This window comes from Triticum urartu, chromosome 3A, assembly GCF_056163025.1.
Source record: "Triticum urartu cultivar PI428250 chromosome 3A, HENAU_Tu73, whole genome shotgun sequence".
In the NCBI taxonomy this organism is placed as follows: domain Eukaryota; kingdom Viridiplantae; phylum Streptophyta; class Magnoliopsida; order Poales; family Poaceae; genus Triticum; species Triticum urartu.
The window spans coordinates 741,656,290-741,673,339 of NC_141875.1; the positions used below are offsets into that span (position 1 = coordinate 741,656,290).

General features: G+C 49.2%; 1 protein-coding gene across 1 annotated transcript; it reads right to left on the bottom strand.

Annotated features, from left to right (window-relative positions):
- Nucleotides 1–15,579: 15,579 nt before the first annotated feature.
- On the bottom strand, nt 15,580–16,839 carry LOC125549562 (uncharacterized). The gene is made up of 2 exons (XM_048712946.2): nt 16,578–16,839; nt 15,580–16,374 (listed from the first exon to the last, which is right to left on the bottom strand). The coding sequence occupies exons 1-2, from the start codon at nt 16,641–16,643 to the stop codon at nt 15,580–15,582; spliced, it is 861 nt and encodes a 286-aa protein (XP_048568903.2). The 5' UTR covers nt 16,644–16,839.
- Between the last annotated feature and the right edge of the window lie 211 nt (nt 16,840–17,050).

The window sequence follows — 17,050 nt, forward strand, 5'->3', positions numbered from 1 at the left end:
AATAACAATTATTTAGGTCTAATACTAATCCCGAAGGTAGATGTAGAGGTAGCGTGCCGACCGCGATCACATCGACTTTGGAACCATTTCCCACGCACATCGTCACCTCGTCCTTAGCCAATCTTCTCTTAATCCGTAGTCCCTGTTTCAAGTTGCAAATATTAGCAACAGAACCAGTATCAAATACCCAGGTGCTACTGCGAGCATTAGTAAGGTACACATCAATAACATGTATATCATATATACCTTTGTTCACCTTGCCATCCTTCTTATCCGCCAAATACTTGGGCAGTTCCGCTTCCAGTGACCAGTCTGCTTGAAGTAGAAGCACTCAGTTTCAGGCTTAGGTCCAGATTTGGGTTTCTTCTCCTGAGAGCAACTTGCTTGCTATTCTTTTTGAAGTTCCCCTTCTTCTTCCCTCTGCCCTTTTTCTTGAAACTAGTGGTCTTGTTGACCATCAACACTTGATGCTCCTTCTTGATTTCTACCTCCGCAGCTTCCAGCATTGCGAAGAGCTCGGGAATTGTCTTAACCATCCCTTGCATATTATAGTTCATCACGAAGCTCTTGTAGCTAGGTGGAAGTGATTGGAGAATTCTGTCAATGACGCAATCATCTGGAAGATTAACTCCCAATTGAATCAAGTGATTATTATACCCAGACATTTTGAGTATATGCTCACTGACAGAACTGTTCTCCTCCAACTTGCAGCTATAGAACTTATTGGAGACTTCATATCTCTCAATCCGGGCATTTGCTTGAAATATTAACTTCAACTCCTGGAACATCTCATATGCTCCATGACGTTCAAAACGTCGTTGAAGTCCCGATTCTAAGCCGTAAAGCATGGCACACTGAACTATTAAGTAGTCATCAGCTTTGCTCTACCAGACGTTTATAACATCTGGTGTTGCTCCAGCAGCAGGCCTGGCACCCAGCGGTGCTTCCAGGACGTAATTCTTCTGTGCAGCAATGAGGATAATCCTAAAGTTACGGACCCAGTCCGTGTAATTGCTACCATCATCTTTCGACTTTGCTTTCTCAAGGAACGCATTAAAATTCAACGGAACAACAGCACGGGCCATCTATCTACAATGAAACATAAACAAGCAAGATACTATCAGGTACTAAGTTCATGATAAATTTAAGTTCAATTAATCATATTACTAAAGAACTCCCACTTAGATAGACACCCCTCTAATCCTCTAAGTGATCACATGATCCAAATCAACTAAACCATGTCTGATCATCACGTGAGATGGAGTAGTTTCATTGGTGAACATCACTATGTTGATCATATCTACTATATGATTCACGCTCGACCTTTCGGTCTCCGTGTTCCGAGGCCATATCTGTATATGCTTGGCTCGTCAAGTATAACCTGAGTATTCCGCGTGTGCAACTGTTTTGCACCCATTGTATTTGAACGTAGAGCCTATCACACCCGATCATCACGTGGTGTCTCAGCACGAAGAACTTTTGCAACGGTGCATACTCAGGGAGAACACTTCTTGATAATTAGTGAGAGATCATCTTATAATGCTACCGTCAATCAAAGCAAGATAAGATGCATAAAAGATAAACATCACATGCAATCAATATAAGTGATATGATATGGCCATCATCATCTTGTGCTTGTGATCTCCATCTCCGAAGCACCGTCGTGATCACCATCGTGACCGGCGTGACACCTTGATCTCCATCGTAGCATCGTTGTCGTCTCGCCAAGCTTGTGCTTCCACGACTATCGCTACCGCTTAGTGATAAAGTAAAGCATTACATCGCGATTGCATTGCATACAATAAAGCGACAACCATATGGCTCCTGCCAGTTGCCGATAACTCGGTTACAAAACATGATCATCTCATACAATAAAATTTAGCATCATGTCTTGACCATATCACATCACAACATGTCCTGCAAAAACAAGTTAGACGTCCTCTACTTTGTTGTTGCAAGTTTTACGTGGCTGCTACGGGCTTAAGCAAGAACCAATCTTACCTACGCATCAAAACCACAATGATAGTTTGTCAAGTTGGTGCTGTTTTAACCTTCGCAAGGACCGGGCGTAGCCACACTTGGTTCAACTAAAGTTGGAGAAACTGACACCCGCCAGCCACCTGTGTGCAAAGCAAGTCGGTAGAACCAGTTTCGCGTAAGCGTACACGTAATGTCGGTCCGGGCCGCTTCATCCAACAATACCGCCGAACTAAAGTATGACATGCTGGTAAGCAGTATGACTTATATCGCCCACAACTCACTTTGTGTTCTACTCGTGCAAATAACATCAACGCATATAACCAGGCTCTGATACCACTATTGGGGAACGTAGTAATTGCAAAATTTTCCTACACACATGCAAGATCATGGTGATGCATAGCAACGAGAGGGGAGAGTGTTGTCTACGTACCCTCGTAGACCGACAGCGGAAGCGTTATGACAACGCGGTTGATGTAGTCGTACGTCTTCACGGCCCGACCGATCAAGCACCGAAACTACGACACCTTCGAGTTTTAGCACACGTTCAGCTCGATGACGATCCCCGGACTTCGATCCAGCAAAGTGTCGGGGAACAGTTCCGTCAGCATGACGGCGTGGTGAAAATCTTGATGTTCTACTATCGCAGGGCTTCGCCTAAGCACCACTACAATATTATCGAGGACTATGGTGCAGGGGGCACCACACACGGCTAAGAGAACGATCTTGAAGATCAACTTGTGTGTCTAGAGGTGCCCCCTGCCCCCGTATATAAAGGAGCAAAGGGGGGTGCGGCCGGCCCTATGAGGAGGCGCGCCGGAGGAGTCCTACTCCTACCGGGAGTAGGACTCCCCCCTTTCCCTAGTTGGATTAGGACTTGGGGGGAAGGAGGAGAGGGAAGAAAGGAAAGGGGGGGGGCACCGTCCCCCTCCTTGTCCAATTCGGACTTGGGGGGAGGGGCGCGCGGCAGCCCCTAGACCTCCTCTCCTCTTCCTCCACTAGTCCCATTAAGGCCCATTAGGTTACCGAGGGGTTCCGGTAACCTCCCGGTACTCCGATAAAATGCTGATTTCACCCGGAACACTTCCGATGTCCAAACATAGGCTTCCAATATATGAATCTTTATGTCTCGACCATTTCGAGACTCCTCATCATGTCCGTGATCACATCCGGGACTCCGAACAAACTTCGGTACATCAAAATATATAAACTCATAATAAAAAGGTCATCGTAACGTTAAGCGTGCGGACCCTACGGGTTCGAGAACAATGTAGACATGACCGAGACATGTCTCCGGTCAATAACCAATAGCGGAACCTGGATGCTCATATTGGCTCCTACATATTCTACGAAGATCTTTATCGGTCAGACCGCATAACAACATACTTTGTTCCCTTTGTCATCGGTATGTTACTTGCCCGAGATTCGATCGTCGGTATCTCAATACCTAGTTCAATCTCATTACCGGCAAGTCTCTTTACTCGTTTCGTAATAAATAATCTCGCAACTAAATCATTAGTTGCAATGCTTGCAAGTCTTATGTGATGTGCATTACCGAGAGGGCCCAGAGATACCTCTCCGACAATCGGAGTGACAAATCCTAATCTCGAAATACGCGAACCCAACATGTACCTTTGGAGACACCTGTAGAGCTCCTTTATAATCACCCAGTTACGTTTTGACGTTTGGTACCACACAAAGTGTTCCTCCGGCAAACGGGAGTTGCATAATCTCATAGTCATAGGAACATGTATAAGTCATGAAGAAAGCAATAACAACATACTAAACGATCGGGTGCTAAGCTAATGGAATGGGTCATGTCAATCACATCATTCTCCTAATGATGTGATCCCGTTAATCAAATGACAACACATGTCTATGGTTAGGAAACATAACCATCTTCGATTAACGAGCTAGTCAAGTAGAGGCACACTAGTGACGTTTAGTTTGTCTATGTATTCACACAAGTATTATGTTTCCGGATAATACAATTCTAGCATGAATAATAAACATTTATCATGATATAAGGAAATAAATAATAACTTTATTATTGCCTCTAGGGCATATTTCCTTCACTATTCTCGTTCAGGGCTTGGTCGACAGAAACAGAGCTCACCGAGAAGGTCATGACAGAGATCTACCAACCAGCAGCAGAGTGCATGTCTCAGGTCCGGAGTGCTTCAGCAGAGCCATCTGGGCTGCAGTGATTCCCGCCAACTTCAGGTTGGCGACTGGAGTCAGTAAGTTCACTGGTGAGTCCAAGCCTGACACTTGGCTTGAAGACTACCGAGTGGCTGTTCAGATTGGTTGCGGCAATGATGAAGTGGCCATGAAACACCTTCCTCTGATGCTGGAGGGCTCGGCCAGAGCATGGTTGAATCAGTTAGCACCTGGTAGTATTTATACTTGGGAAGATCTTGTTCGAGTATTTGTTAGGACATTTGAAGGTACTTGCAAGCGGCCAGCAGGGTTGACAGAATTACAATGTTGCGTTCAGAAACCGAATGAAACTTTGAGGGATTATATCCAGAGATGGATCACATTGCACCACACGGTGGAGAATGTGTCTGATCATCAGGCAATTTGTGCTTTAAAAGAAGGCGTCAAATATCGGGAGTTGAGTCTAAAATTCGGTCGGACAGGAGATATGACTCTGACTCGGATGATGGAAATTGCCACCAAGTACGCCAACAGTGAAGAAGAAGACCGACTCCGGAGTGGCAAGCACAAAACAGTCGCCCACGAAACCGGAGGAGGAAACTCCAGTCGGAAGCAGAAGCGCAAAGCCGAGCCAGCAGCTCCTGGTGAAGTCTTAGCCGTGACTCAAGGAAAGTTCAAGGGGAAGCCCAAAGGGCCGTGGAACCCCAAGAAAGTAAAAGATCAAGATGGAAATGATGTGCTGGATTTACCATGCCACATTCACACCGAAAAAAATGAAGAGGGTAATTTCATTTACCCGAAGCATACCACTCGACAGTGTCGACTCCTAATCCAGCAATTCCGAGAGAAACTGCCCATGGAAAAGGAGAAAGAAGCAGACAATGTTGAGGACGAGGAAGAGGATGATGATGGTTATCCCCACATGAATTCCACTCTAATGATTTTCACTGACGTTGAGAGTAAGAGTCGATTGAAAGTCATCAACGGAGAAGTGAACATGGTCGCTCTAGTGACACCCAGTTATTTGAAGTGGTCCCAGACTGCCATTACATTCAACTAGTCTGATCACCCAGCGCACATAGCCACCCCTGGGAGGCAAGCGTTGGTGGTCGACCTAGTAGTCGAAGGCACCCGACTGACTAAGGTTTTGATGGATGGTGGCAGTGGCCTGAATATACTGTATGCAGAGACGTTGAAAGGAATGGGCATTCCGATGTCCAGACTCAGTGAAAGCAATATGAGTTTCCATGGAGTCATTCCCGGCAAGAAGGCTGCATCACTCGGCTAGATTGCTCTCGACGTGGTTTTCAGTGATTCCAAGAATTACCGCAAAGAAAAGTTGACATTTGAAGTTGTGGATTTCCAGAGTGCCTACCATGCTATTCTGGGCAGGCCAGCTTATGCACGTTTTATGGCTCGACCATGTTACGTGTACCTCAAATTGAAGATGCCTGGTCCCAAAGGGGTGATCACTATCACTGGTAGTCGGAAGAAGGCGGAAGAGTGCTTGCAGAAGGGCTCAAAGATCGCCGATGCATAGATGGCCGTAGTAGAATTGCAGGAATATCAAAAAAATGCAGATCCGAGTGATTTGTTGCGAGCCAAGAAGCCTGCCACGGATACAGAATTCTAGTCGTCTGGCGAAACAAAGTCGATTCACATTCAGCCGATGGATCCCAATGCTACTCTGACTCACATTTCGACAACACTTGACTCCAAATAGGAAGAAGCGCTCATCCAGTTCCTCCGTGAGAACTGGGACATCTTTGCATGGAAACCTTCGGACATGCCAGGTGTTCCCAGGGGACTGGCTGAGCATCGTTTGCGAGTCGACCCAAAAGTGAAACCAGTCAAAGAACATCGTCGACGGTCCGCCATACAGAAGAGGAAGGCAATCGGTGAAGAGGTGGCTCGGCTTTTGGCAGCTGAGTTTATCCGTGAGATTTACCACTCTGAGTGGTTAGCTAATGTTGTCATGGTCCCAAAGAAGGACGACTCACTTCGCATGTGCATTGACTTCAAGCATATCAATCGGGCCTGCCCAAAGGACCACCTTCCTCTCCCTCGCATCGACCAAATAGTCGACTCGACTGCGGGGTGTGAGCGTTTGTCCTTTTTGGACGCCTATTTCGAGTATCATCAGATCCGTCTGTACGGACCCAACAAGATAAAAACAGATTTCATCACCCCATTTGGGTGCTTTTATTATGTCACTATGCCATTCGGTTTGAAGAACGCCGGAGCCACATTCATGCGGATGATTCAGAAGTGCCTGCTCACTCAGATAAGTCGGAATGTGGAAGCATACATGGATGACATTATGGTCAAGTCACGTAAAGGTTCCGACCTACTGGCTGACCTTGATGAAAACTTTGCCAACCTCAGAAGGTAAGATATCAAGCTTAATCCATCAAAGTGCACGTTTGGAGTTCCAGGCAGAAAATTACTCGGTTTTCTCGTTTCTGAACGAGGGATCGACGCTAACCCAGAGAAAGTGGGTGCCATACTCCGGATGAAACGCCCTGTGCGTGTGCATGATGTCCAAAAGCTTACTGGTTGTTTGGCTGCCCTAAGTCGATTCATTTCTCGCCTCGGTGAAAAGGCACTGCTTCTTTACCGACTGATGAAGAAATCAGATAAGTTCGAGTGGACTCCTGAAGCTGATGCAGCATTTCCAGAGCTAAAAGCCCTGCTTTCCACCCAGCCGGTGCTTGCTGCCCCAATCAGCAAAGAGCCTTTACTGCTTTATATAGCAGCGACTGGACAAGTTGTCAGTACAGTACTTACGGTCGAGCGGGATGAAGAGGAAAAAGCCTATAAAGTTCAGCGCCCGATTTATTATGTTTCTAAAGTTCTGACTCCGTCAAAGCAGAGATATCCACACTATCAGAAGCTTGTTTATGGGATTTACATGACCACGAAGAAGGTTGCACACTATTTCTCTGATCATTCTGTTACAGTCGTCAGCGACGCTCCATTGTCGGAGATTCTGCACAACGGAGATGCAACTAGTCGAGTGGCAAAATGGGCGATTGAACTCCTTCCTTTAGATATCAAGTTTGAGGCAAAGAAAGCTATCAAGTCCCAAGCAGTGGTAGATTTCCTCGCCGAGTGGATCGAACAACAACTGCCGACTCAAATTCACTCGGAGCACTGGACCATGTTCTTTGATGGATCCAAGATGCTGAATGGTTGTGGTGCTGGGGTGGTACTGGTATCCCCCCGAGGAGACGAGCTCAGATACGACCTCTAGATTCACTTTGGTTCCTCCAATAACGAAGCAGAATATGAAGCACTCCTATATGGGTTATGTATGGCCATTTCACTCGGTGTCCGTCGCCTCATGGTTTACGGCGACTCAGATTTGGTGGTCAATCAAGTGATGAAAGAATGGGACGTTAGAAGCCCAGCTATGACTGGTTACTGCAATGCGGTGAGGAAGTTGGAAAACAAGTTTGAGGGGTTAGAGCTCCATCACATACCCCATCTGAAAAATCAAGCAGCCGATGATTTGGCCAAGATAGGTTCCAAGAGAGAAGCCATTCCCAGTAATGTGTTTTTGGAACATATTCACACACCGACAGTTTAGGAAGATCCTTTTACTGAAGAGCCCCCGCATCCTAAGAGCACCACAGATCCGACTGAAGTCGAGGTCCCAGCCGTGGTCGATCTAATCATGGAGGTTCTGGTCATTACTCCCGACTGGACAGTGCCATACATTGCGTGCATCCTTAGGAAGGAACTCCTAGAGGACGAAGAAGAGGCTCGAAAGATCGTCCGTTGATCCAAGGCCTTTACTGTGATAAGAGGACAACTATTCAGGGAAAGCATGACTGGAGTCGGTCAGAGATGCATAACGCCAGAAGAAGGTCGGATGATCCTCAACGACATCCACTCGGGGACCTATGGTCACCATGCGTCCTCTCGGGCCATCGTGGCTAAATCATACCGAGCCGGATTTTATTGGCCACGAGCAAATGAAATGGCGAAAGATATAGTCGACATATGTGAAGGCTGCCAGTTTTACTCTGACATGTCTAACAAGCCAGTGTCAGCCCTGAAGACCATTCCCCTCGTCTGGACCTTTGCTGTTTGGGGATTGGATATGGTTGGACCACTGAGAAATGGTAGGAGTGGCTTCACTCATGTGCTCGTAGCAGTCGATAAGTTTACCAAATGGATTGAAGCTAAACCCATCAAGAACCTTGAAGCCAGCACCGCTGTCAGTTTTATCAGAGAATTGACATTCAGATATGGAGTTCCACACAGCATCATCACTGACAACAGGTCGAACTTCGATTCTGATGAGTTTAGAGCTTTCTGTGCTTCTCAAGGCACACGAGTCGACTATGCTTTAGTCGCTCACCCGCAGTCGAACGGATAAGCAGAAAGAGTGAATGGCCTAATTCTCAAAGGACTGAAACCCCGACTGATGCGTGATCTCAAACACGCAGCAGGCGCTTGGGTCGATGAACTTCTGTCAGTTCTTTGGGGTTTGAGGACAACTCCCAATCGATCGACTGGACGAACTCCTTTCTTTTTGGTCTATGGAGCCGAAGCTGTTCTGCCAAGTGACCTGCTCCACAACGCACCCCGAGTCAAGCTCTTCTCCGAAGAGGAAGCAGAACATGCTCGGCAAGATTCAGTCGATCTCTTAGAGGAGGAAAGAGAGATGGCCTTGATCCGGTCCACCATTTATCAGAAAGACTTGCGTCGATTCCACGCCAGAAACGTGAGGGGTCGAACCTTTCAAGAGGGAGACTTGGTTCTTCGAGTGGATCAACAAAAACCACACAAGCTCGCCCCTGCTTGGGAAGGCCCCTTCATCATCACCAAAGTTCTCCATAATGGAGCATACCATCTTTACAGCATCGAGCATCAGAAGGACGAGCCACGGGCTTGGAATGCGGAGCTGCTCCGCCCCTTTTATACTTAAGCACTCATTCGAATAAAATGTAATAAGAAATACCTTTGTATTTTGTTCATCAAACACAAGAGCTTTACAGTCTCCCCGCACGATTGTTGTTGTTTTTGTTTACCTCTGAAATCCCCCAGTGGGTGGGCTTAGCCGCGAATCCGTTTCGTCTAAGTTCAAAAGAAAATCCTACTGAGTGATGAGCAAGCCTCTCACTCGGGGGCTTAGCCGTGAATCCATTTCGCTAAGTTCGAAAGAAAAGCCTACTGAGTGATGAGCAAGCCTCTCACTCGGGGGCTTAGCCGTGAATCCGTTTCGCCTAAGTTCGAAAGAAAATCCTACCGAGTGGTGAGCAAGCCTCTCACTCGGGGGCTTAGCTGCAGTCCAGTACTCGCCTAAGTTTAAAAAATCCTACCGAGTGGTGAGCAATCCTCCCACTCGGAGGCTTAGCTGCAGTCCAGTACTCGCCTAAGTTTGTAAAATCCTACCGAGTGGTGAGCAAGCCTCCCACTCGGGGGCTTAGCTGCAGTCCAGTACTCACCTAAGTTTAAAAAATCCTACCGAGTGGTGAGCAAGCCTCCCACTCGGGGGCTTAGCTGCAGTCCAGTACTCGCCTAAGTTTGTAAAATCCTACCGAGTGGTAAGCAATCCTCCCACTCGGGGGCTTAGCTGCAGTCCAGTACTCGCCTAAGTTTCTAAAATCCTACTGAGTGGTGAGAAATCCTCCCACTCGGGGGCTTAGCTGCAGTCTAGTACTCGCCTAAGTTTGTAAAATCCTACCGAGTGGTGAGCAATCCTCCCACTCGGGGGCTTAGATGCAATCCAGTACTCGCCTAGGTTTGTAAAATCCTACCGAGTGGTGAGCAATCCTCCCACTCGGGGGTTAGCTGCAGTCCAATACTCACCTAAGTTTGTAAAATCCTTTCCATAAGAGCTGCACCACCAGTACAACGTACGCTCCATCCCTACCCGCAAGGACGACGAGGTGCAGGTCGACCGCGGCCCTCTTCTCCGAGCTACGCCACAAATACAATGTACGCTCCACCCTTGTCTGCAAGGACGACGAGGGGCAGTTCGACTGTGGCCCTCTTCTCCGAGCTACGCCACAAATAGAACGTACGCTCCACCCTTGTCCACAAGGACGACGAGGCGCAGGTCGACTGCAACCCTCTTCTCCGAGCTACGCCACAAATACAACGGAGCAGATCCCAAAAGCAATCACAAGTATACTCAAAAGTAGTTCAGATAAATCCTAAAGTTCCAAGCAACAAATCAAAAGTATTCGAGCATCAAGCCCGAAGGAGTTTAATGGTTACAGCAACCACTCGGCATTCCGAGGCAAATTTAAGACAGGTTTAAATCTCATAGTTTGTTCACTCGGCAGAAGGAGGGCTGGAGGGTTCGACGAATTCGTCCAAATCGATTCCATCTGCGATCCGAGTGGCAACAGCGATGAATGTCTCCATAAATGACTGGAAGTCGTGCCTTTTGGTGTTGGCGACCTTGATCGCCGCCAGCTTGTCTTCACGAGCTTCCTTGTAGTGGACTCTGACCAAGGACAACGCCACGTCAGCACCACACCGGGCAGAGGAGTTCTTCCATTCTTGCACTCGACCAGGAATCTCGTCGAGCCGAGCCATCAGAGATTCCAGGTCATTTTGAAGCGTCGCCCCTGGCCAGAGTGATGAGTCGATCTGTATAACTGCCACCTTCAGGCGTGCGAGATAACTTGTGACACTGGTGACACGGGATTCCATTCGAAGCATGTTCATGGCAGTCTCGTCGCAAACCGGAGAAACGATAGGGTCTAGACCAGTCTCGATCCTTCCGGTTTCCTCGTCAAAGTTTTGGCAGAATTTTGCAGTCAAAGAGTTAGTGAGTCGACTGGACAGGATTAACTTGCAAGCAGCAAAGCAGTCGGATTAAAAGGAGTACCTTCCAGTATAAGATAGAGCTTCTTGGCAAGAGTTCTCAGATAGGCTTCCATGTCATTACTCTTGCGGACCGCAGACTCCAGCTTCTCATTTAGGGCAATCTTATCCTTCTTCAGATGACTTACGTCTCGGTTAGACTCATTGAGATAGGACTTCAGCTTGTTCACCTCCCCTTCCAACGCTCCGACCGAAGCCAGCTTCTGGTCTGCAAGGGCAGTCTTGTCTTGAGCTTCCTTCTGTGCAGCTGCAAGGTCCAAGTCCTTCTCCAGAGCCAACCTCATTTTCTCTTCAAAAGAAGCAATCGGATCAAACAAGAGATCAAAGAAATATCTTAAAAGACAATCAACGTGAACAGTCGACATGCAGCTACCTTCCATACCAGCAGCTTCATCTTCGGCCTTCTTCAACTTTTGTCGGGCCAATCGATGGTAGCCAACCGAAGAAGCAAAGGAAGGACCGGCGCCCGAATGCGCTCCGCACCCTCAAGGAGGAATTCACTCAAGTGGACTCCGACGGGAATCCAACGGAACCCAAACATATAGTCAAGGGGTACTCGGTTCAGCTCGGGTGCATTCTCCGGAGCACTGTCTCGATCAACACCGAGAACCTTAGGCATAAGGACCGAGGGAATTTGCGCAACCTCCTCTTCACGAAGCTGCACGAACGATACAAGTTCCCCGCCGAATTTGAAAACACACGCCTCTCAGGGAATAAAGTGAACAGTGCCCCCCTCACGAAGATGAGCACGGCCCTGTCTACTTGGAGAAGCGCGGTGAAGAGAATGATTGATAAAGGTGATAGTTATGAGAAGATGAAGGAGAAATATCCTTTGATTAGTGAAGATGAGTACAAGGAGTTCAAGATCAAGTGCGAGAGCAGTGCAACCTCCGAATCAAATCAGTGGGGGGAAGAAATGTGGGAGTTGAACTTAGGGGAACACAAACTCGGTCCCGGCGGTTACAGAGTGGCGGGGCCTATATGGGACAAGGAGGACGCGGAGCGTGCCGAGCAAGGCCTACCGCCCCGCTTCGAGAAATACAGCGGTGACAAGCAGACCAGGAACTATGTCAAGGCCCGGTACAAGGAGGACCCGATAACAAAGGAGCTTACCACGGATCCGAAGACCAGGGTGCTTGAGCTTCTTCTGGTAAGGAATACACCCCCGCGTAATTAGCTCCATATGGTTGCACTCTAATTAATCCCCAATATTTCTAAATGGTTCACGTTCCTTTCGCAGGACACTGAAAGTAGTAGCGCGGGGTCGTCTAAGAGCTCCCCTTTCGACACCCCTTTAAATAGGGCGTTGAATGTAATGAAAACCAAGGATAAGCTCACTAAGCCGACGTTAGCTGGTCGTGTGGCCGGCAAAGGCTTGTCCACAAAATGGGGGTCATACTATACCGCTGGTGTGCGGAAGGAGAAAAAGACCAGCTCGGAAAGCCAGACGCGCGAGGTTGAAGAACTCAAGGCACAAAGTGGCTCGGATTCCGGAGCTTGTCCAAGAGCAAGTGCAACAACAACTTGGAACGACGCTCAACGCCATGGTGCCTACGTTGATTCATGGGCTGACGACGTGGATTGCGGGCGGCCAACAGGGGCCTCCCCCGGTTCCCAGCTTCACGGCCAGCAACTCGCACAGCGCGCAGGCGGCGCCATTGGTGTCTCCGGCGGTGGCGCCATTGGTGTCTCCGGCGGAGGCGGTATTCGTGTCTCCGGCGCCGGCACGGGCATTGGAGCTTAATGCACCCGGGTGTACGCCGGCCGGCACCTCGCCAACAAGCGCCCCCTCCGTCAGTTGCACGCCCGCCGTTGGCGGTGCCTCGACATTAGCCGAGCTCGACGGCATCACTGTAACTAAGCCTCTCGGCCGATGACTTCATCTCCTTGCCTTTGACTGGGCATCCCTGACGCCCTGTACATGTTTTCGCAGGGCACCGCCGACGTTCCTTGCACTCTTCTGCACTTCGTGGGCGCCGAGTTGGTCGATGTCGCCAAGGGCAGAATCGTTCAACCGGGCAACCCCATGTTCCACGGTAATCTGATGCCACCTACAATGTATAGGGTTGAAGTGGTTCGGGTGCTGCCAGGCTGCGACGAGCTGTTACCTCCGATTCGACCCGCTGGGGCCGACGAAGAAGATGAGATGACCCTCAGCGCCTGCGTAAACTGGCCCCTGCTTTGGCCGAAGAGCCAGATTCGTTTGGGGGCGGGGGACACCACCCCACAGACAAGACCGCCAGTCGTGCCGGCGCCAAGCCATGGCAAGAACGCCGCAACGCTACCGGACCTGCCGGACATCCCTATGGCACAGGATCCGGACAGCCCTATGGCACAGGATCCGGACGGCGACGACAACGATGACGGTACATTTACCAATGTTGATAAGTACTTTGCCGAACATGGGTACGCTGACGAGTTCTGCGGGCCTCTTTCTCAAGAACCCAACCAAGACCACCGCGATCTAGCTGGTACGGCGGAGAAATCCAATTGCAACAGGCATCGTCTGGCGTTCAGTTCTCAGGACACGCCTCCAGCTCCCGCCTTCACCGAGCCTCAGATAGCTGTGGTGCGAAATATTATCAGCCCCAACACGCTCAAGAAGGCGGTCTGTGAGCAGAACTCGGTCCCATTACAGGAGATCAAGAAGAAGGGGCGGAAACAAAAGACTAACAAGGGCGCCGGTGCGAGCCAGCCGGCACCGAGTTCGATCCGTGCTCAGGACGGCCACCTTCACCTAAGGATATCTCGAGGAGGGTGCATGTGGCGGGTAGGGCGATGCTACCGCCAAATATGCTGAATGCTGCAACCGGTGCTATGCGGAGTCTGCACGACAGTGTTCTTTCTTTGGAGAAGCGGCGTCTTAGAGAGAAGGATGTGGCATACCCAGTTTTCGTGGCCAAGGTGCCAGAGGGCAAGGGCTTTGTGGATGGCGACATCGGGGGTACGATCGTCCATGAAGATCAACTCCATGAAGATGCAATACTCTCCTAAATCTGCACGGCAGGATGATGTATATCTTAATGTGTTCTAAGTGGCTCATTTAAGCATAGATGTTGTCCTGCAGAACATCTTTTGAAGAACACACCTATAAGAGTCTGATTGTCAAACGTCGCAATCTATGAGAGTAGGGTTCTCTCTAGTAAACTCATGAAAGGTCTTGGAGTATGACGCATAAGCTCCACCCGCGGGGAAGACCCACGGTAGCCACGTATCGGTCAAGGCTTTATGTGAAGCTAGATTCGCAGTAAACTTGCAGTTCAAAGCCTAGTCCACTGTTCAAGTTGCTTACTAGTGTAGCATAGAGTACTAGGTGGAAGTTCAACTCAACAGTCTCCACTGCAGTACCGGTATATAAAACAGTGTTTTGGAACCAAAGGCAAATTTTGGGTGTCTCTCAGATCTGATGGGGGATTGCTGGAATTTTGTCTATTTTGGGCCTAGCCCAATAGCAGTTTTAGAAACTCCTAATAAATCCTAGAGGCCCACGCAGCCCATTCGTGCAAGGAAAGAGGTGGAACTAAAGTTTAGTCCCACATTGCTAGTTTAGAGGGAGTTGGACCTCTTTATAAGGGAGGCTCTTTCTCCACATGTATGAGGATGAGAACAAGAGGGACATCCACGCGCGCTCCTCCTTCGCCGCGCGCCTCATCGCGGGTTGCGGGAATGAGCCGAGCCGATGTCTAAATTTTTACCACGCACGACGGGTATACGAAAGGCCACACGGAAGCTGAAACGTTTTGCTGTAGTGGAGATTGAATACCGAACGTGCAGATTGACGTTTCGTCTCCCTCGTTCTATTCAGCTTCCAGCACAGCCTCTCGCCTCCTTCTCTTGTGCCTATAAAAGGGAGGTCGCTCCTCTCAGAGAGACGCACCAGAAACCCTTCTTCCTCTCGCCACAAGTTCCTGAGCACTGCGCCGCTGCTACGTTTTTCACCATCCCGGCTTGCGGCGTGCACCGCAGGTTGGGACAATAAGCCTCCGGAACCGCACCTTTTGAGTTCTGTACGGGAGAAGGGTGATAAGGTTTTTGGGGAGCGCTCAGCGCGACTACTGACTTCTTTGTCACGAACGCCCTGGACTCTGACGACTACTTCCCCGACGACGACTTCTTCCCCGACGTCGACAACCTTCTCGATGACATGGCTGGCGAGGACACCAACCCCAAGTCCAGTGCTGCTGCTGCTGCTGTCCTATAAGTGTTCTTACTCTTTCTGTTAGAGGTCCACTCACAGTTATTTGCTCTAGTGTATGTCCTACATATGTTAGGTTCTACGCCATTTATACAACCTGTTCTACTATCTGCTTTAGACATGTTTGGTTGCAGTTCATATATGAAGATGTTATTTACCTTCTCTCTGTCAGATCGCATGACTACTTTTATCCATGTTATATTAGTCATGCTTATCTAATATTTCTATTAATAAAATCATTTGGTAAATTGCTCATATTTCCAACAATTATATTGAAAAAATACTGTTGATTTTTGTACACCGGCTTCTATTATGTCCCAAATTCCGTGTTACAAGTTGTGAAATACACCCTTATTAAATACATCGTTGCTTGAAATTTTACGGTGTGGTTAGGTGGTGCATCAAGGTAACTTTAGCTCTAGCTCCGCCCACATGCCCTGCATTGCCTCCACCGTGATGGGCATTGCGTCAGTTGGCGGTCCGGACATCTGATGATCCCTGGCGTGCATGAATGGGAAGCTGTCCATCTGCGCCGCCGCCCACTGCTCCATCCCGTTCACGTGGGCCTGGTGGTAGTGCTGCTGCGCGCAGCCGTCCGCCCCGTAGGCGTCGCTGTCCGCGAAGAGCAGCCTGGCATGAAAGCTGGGGCTGAGGGTCGCTGGGTCGAAGCTGTTGGCGAACCCGCTGCCAAACATGGAGTACTGCAGGCCGGGCGGCGCGGTGCCGGTGGCACAAGATGTACTGCTGGGAATCGTCGACGTCGCAGACAACATCCCTGCCGCAGTGGCTTCCAAGGCGGACGATGCCGTCTTGGGCTTGTCCTTGCGCTTGGCGTGGCGGCGGGTGGGCACCTCTCGGAGCGCACCGCCGCGGGTCCAGTAGCGGCGGCAGGCGCGGCAGAAGTGGCGAGGCTGGGTGAGGGAGTAGTTGTTGAAGTAGCAAAACTTGGTGTTGGTGGAGTCGCAGCGTGGGCAGTTGAGCCCCGGTACAGGCCGCGGCACCCGCGCCAGCCGTGCCCGCTCCGACATGGACATCGGCTTGCGATTCCCGCTCTCGCCTCTATCGCCATCCCCAGCACCACAACCCTCTCCGGCCCAGGCCGTGGCCATAAACCCTTCCTGATTGCTGCCTCCACCATCACCAGGACCAGCAGGCGGAGTAGCAGTGTTATGAGTGCTACTGCCGATTTGCTGCAGCTACGAATCAACAAGGAGATGAGTAATCAATTAAGCATATAGCCAAGATGTATATGCACGAAGTATATTCGAAGGTATATATCTGCAATTAACAAACCCTAGCTTAGCTAGTGCACAGACACACATACTCTTTTTTCTTGTGTGCAAAATCTTGAGGGACTATACTACTTATTAGATAGCTATAGAAACACAAGGATGCATACCTGCTGCTGGCTGTTGTTTGTGTTCCAGCAGCTTGATGAATCTAGCAAGGCGGGAGGGCGGATCATGACCGGTGATCTAGACTTCTAGAGAGGCTATTTAAGAGAGTTGTTGGGAGGGCGAGAGCTGCTGGAGGTTGGAGAGAAGAGATAGTGGGAGGGAATCAGAGTACTGCTAGTAATACCAAGGAGGGAGCAGCCAGGTTGCTAGCAACACCAAGAGATGAGAAAGAAAGGACATATACACACACACTCTCTATATATAGCCTTTAGAGAGCAATAGCAGTGGAGGACCCACATGTTGTCGTTGTTTTCCTTTATTGACACACTTCTGCTATTTTCCATGGTGAATGCTGACGCGGCTGAAAGCGCCACCCATGCTAGCTACAGTTTTCAATTAATTAGTCAGTGTACTCTGATTAGCTAAGCTGATAGTTAATTTGGAACCGCATAATTAATCACCCAGGCCACCACAT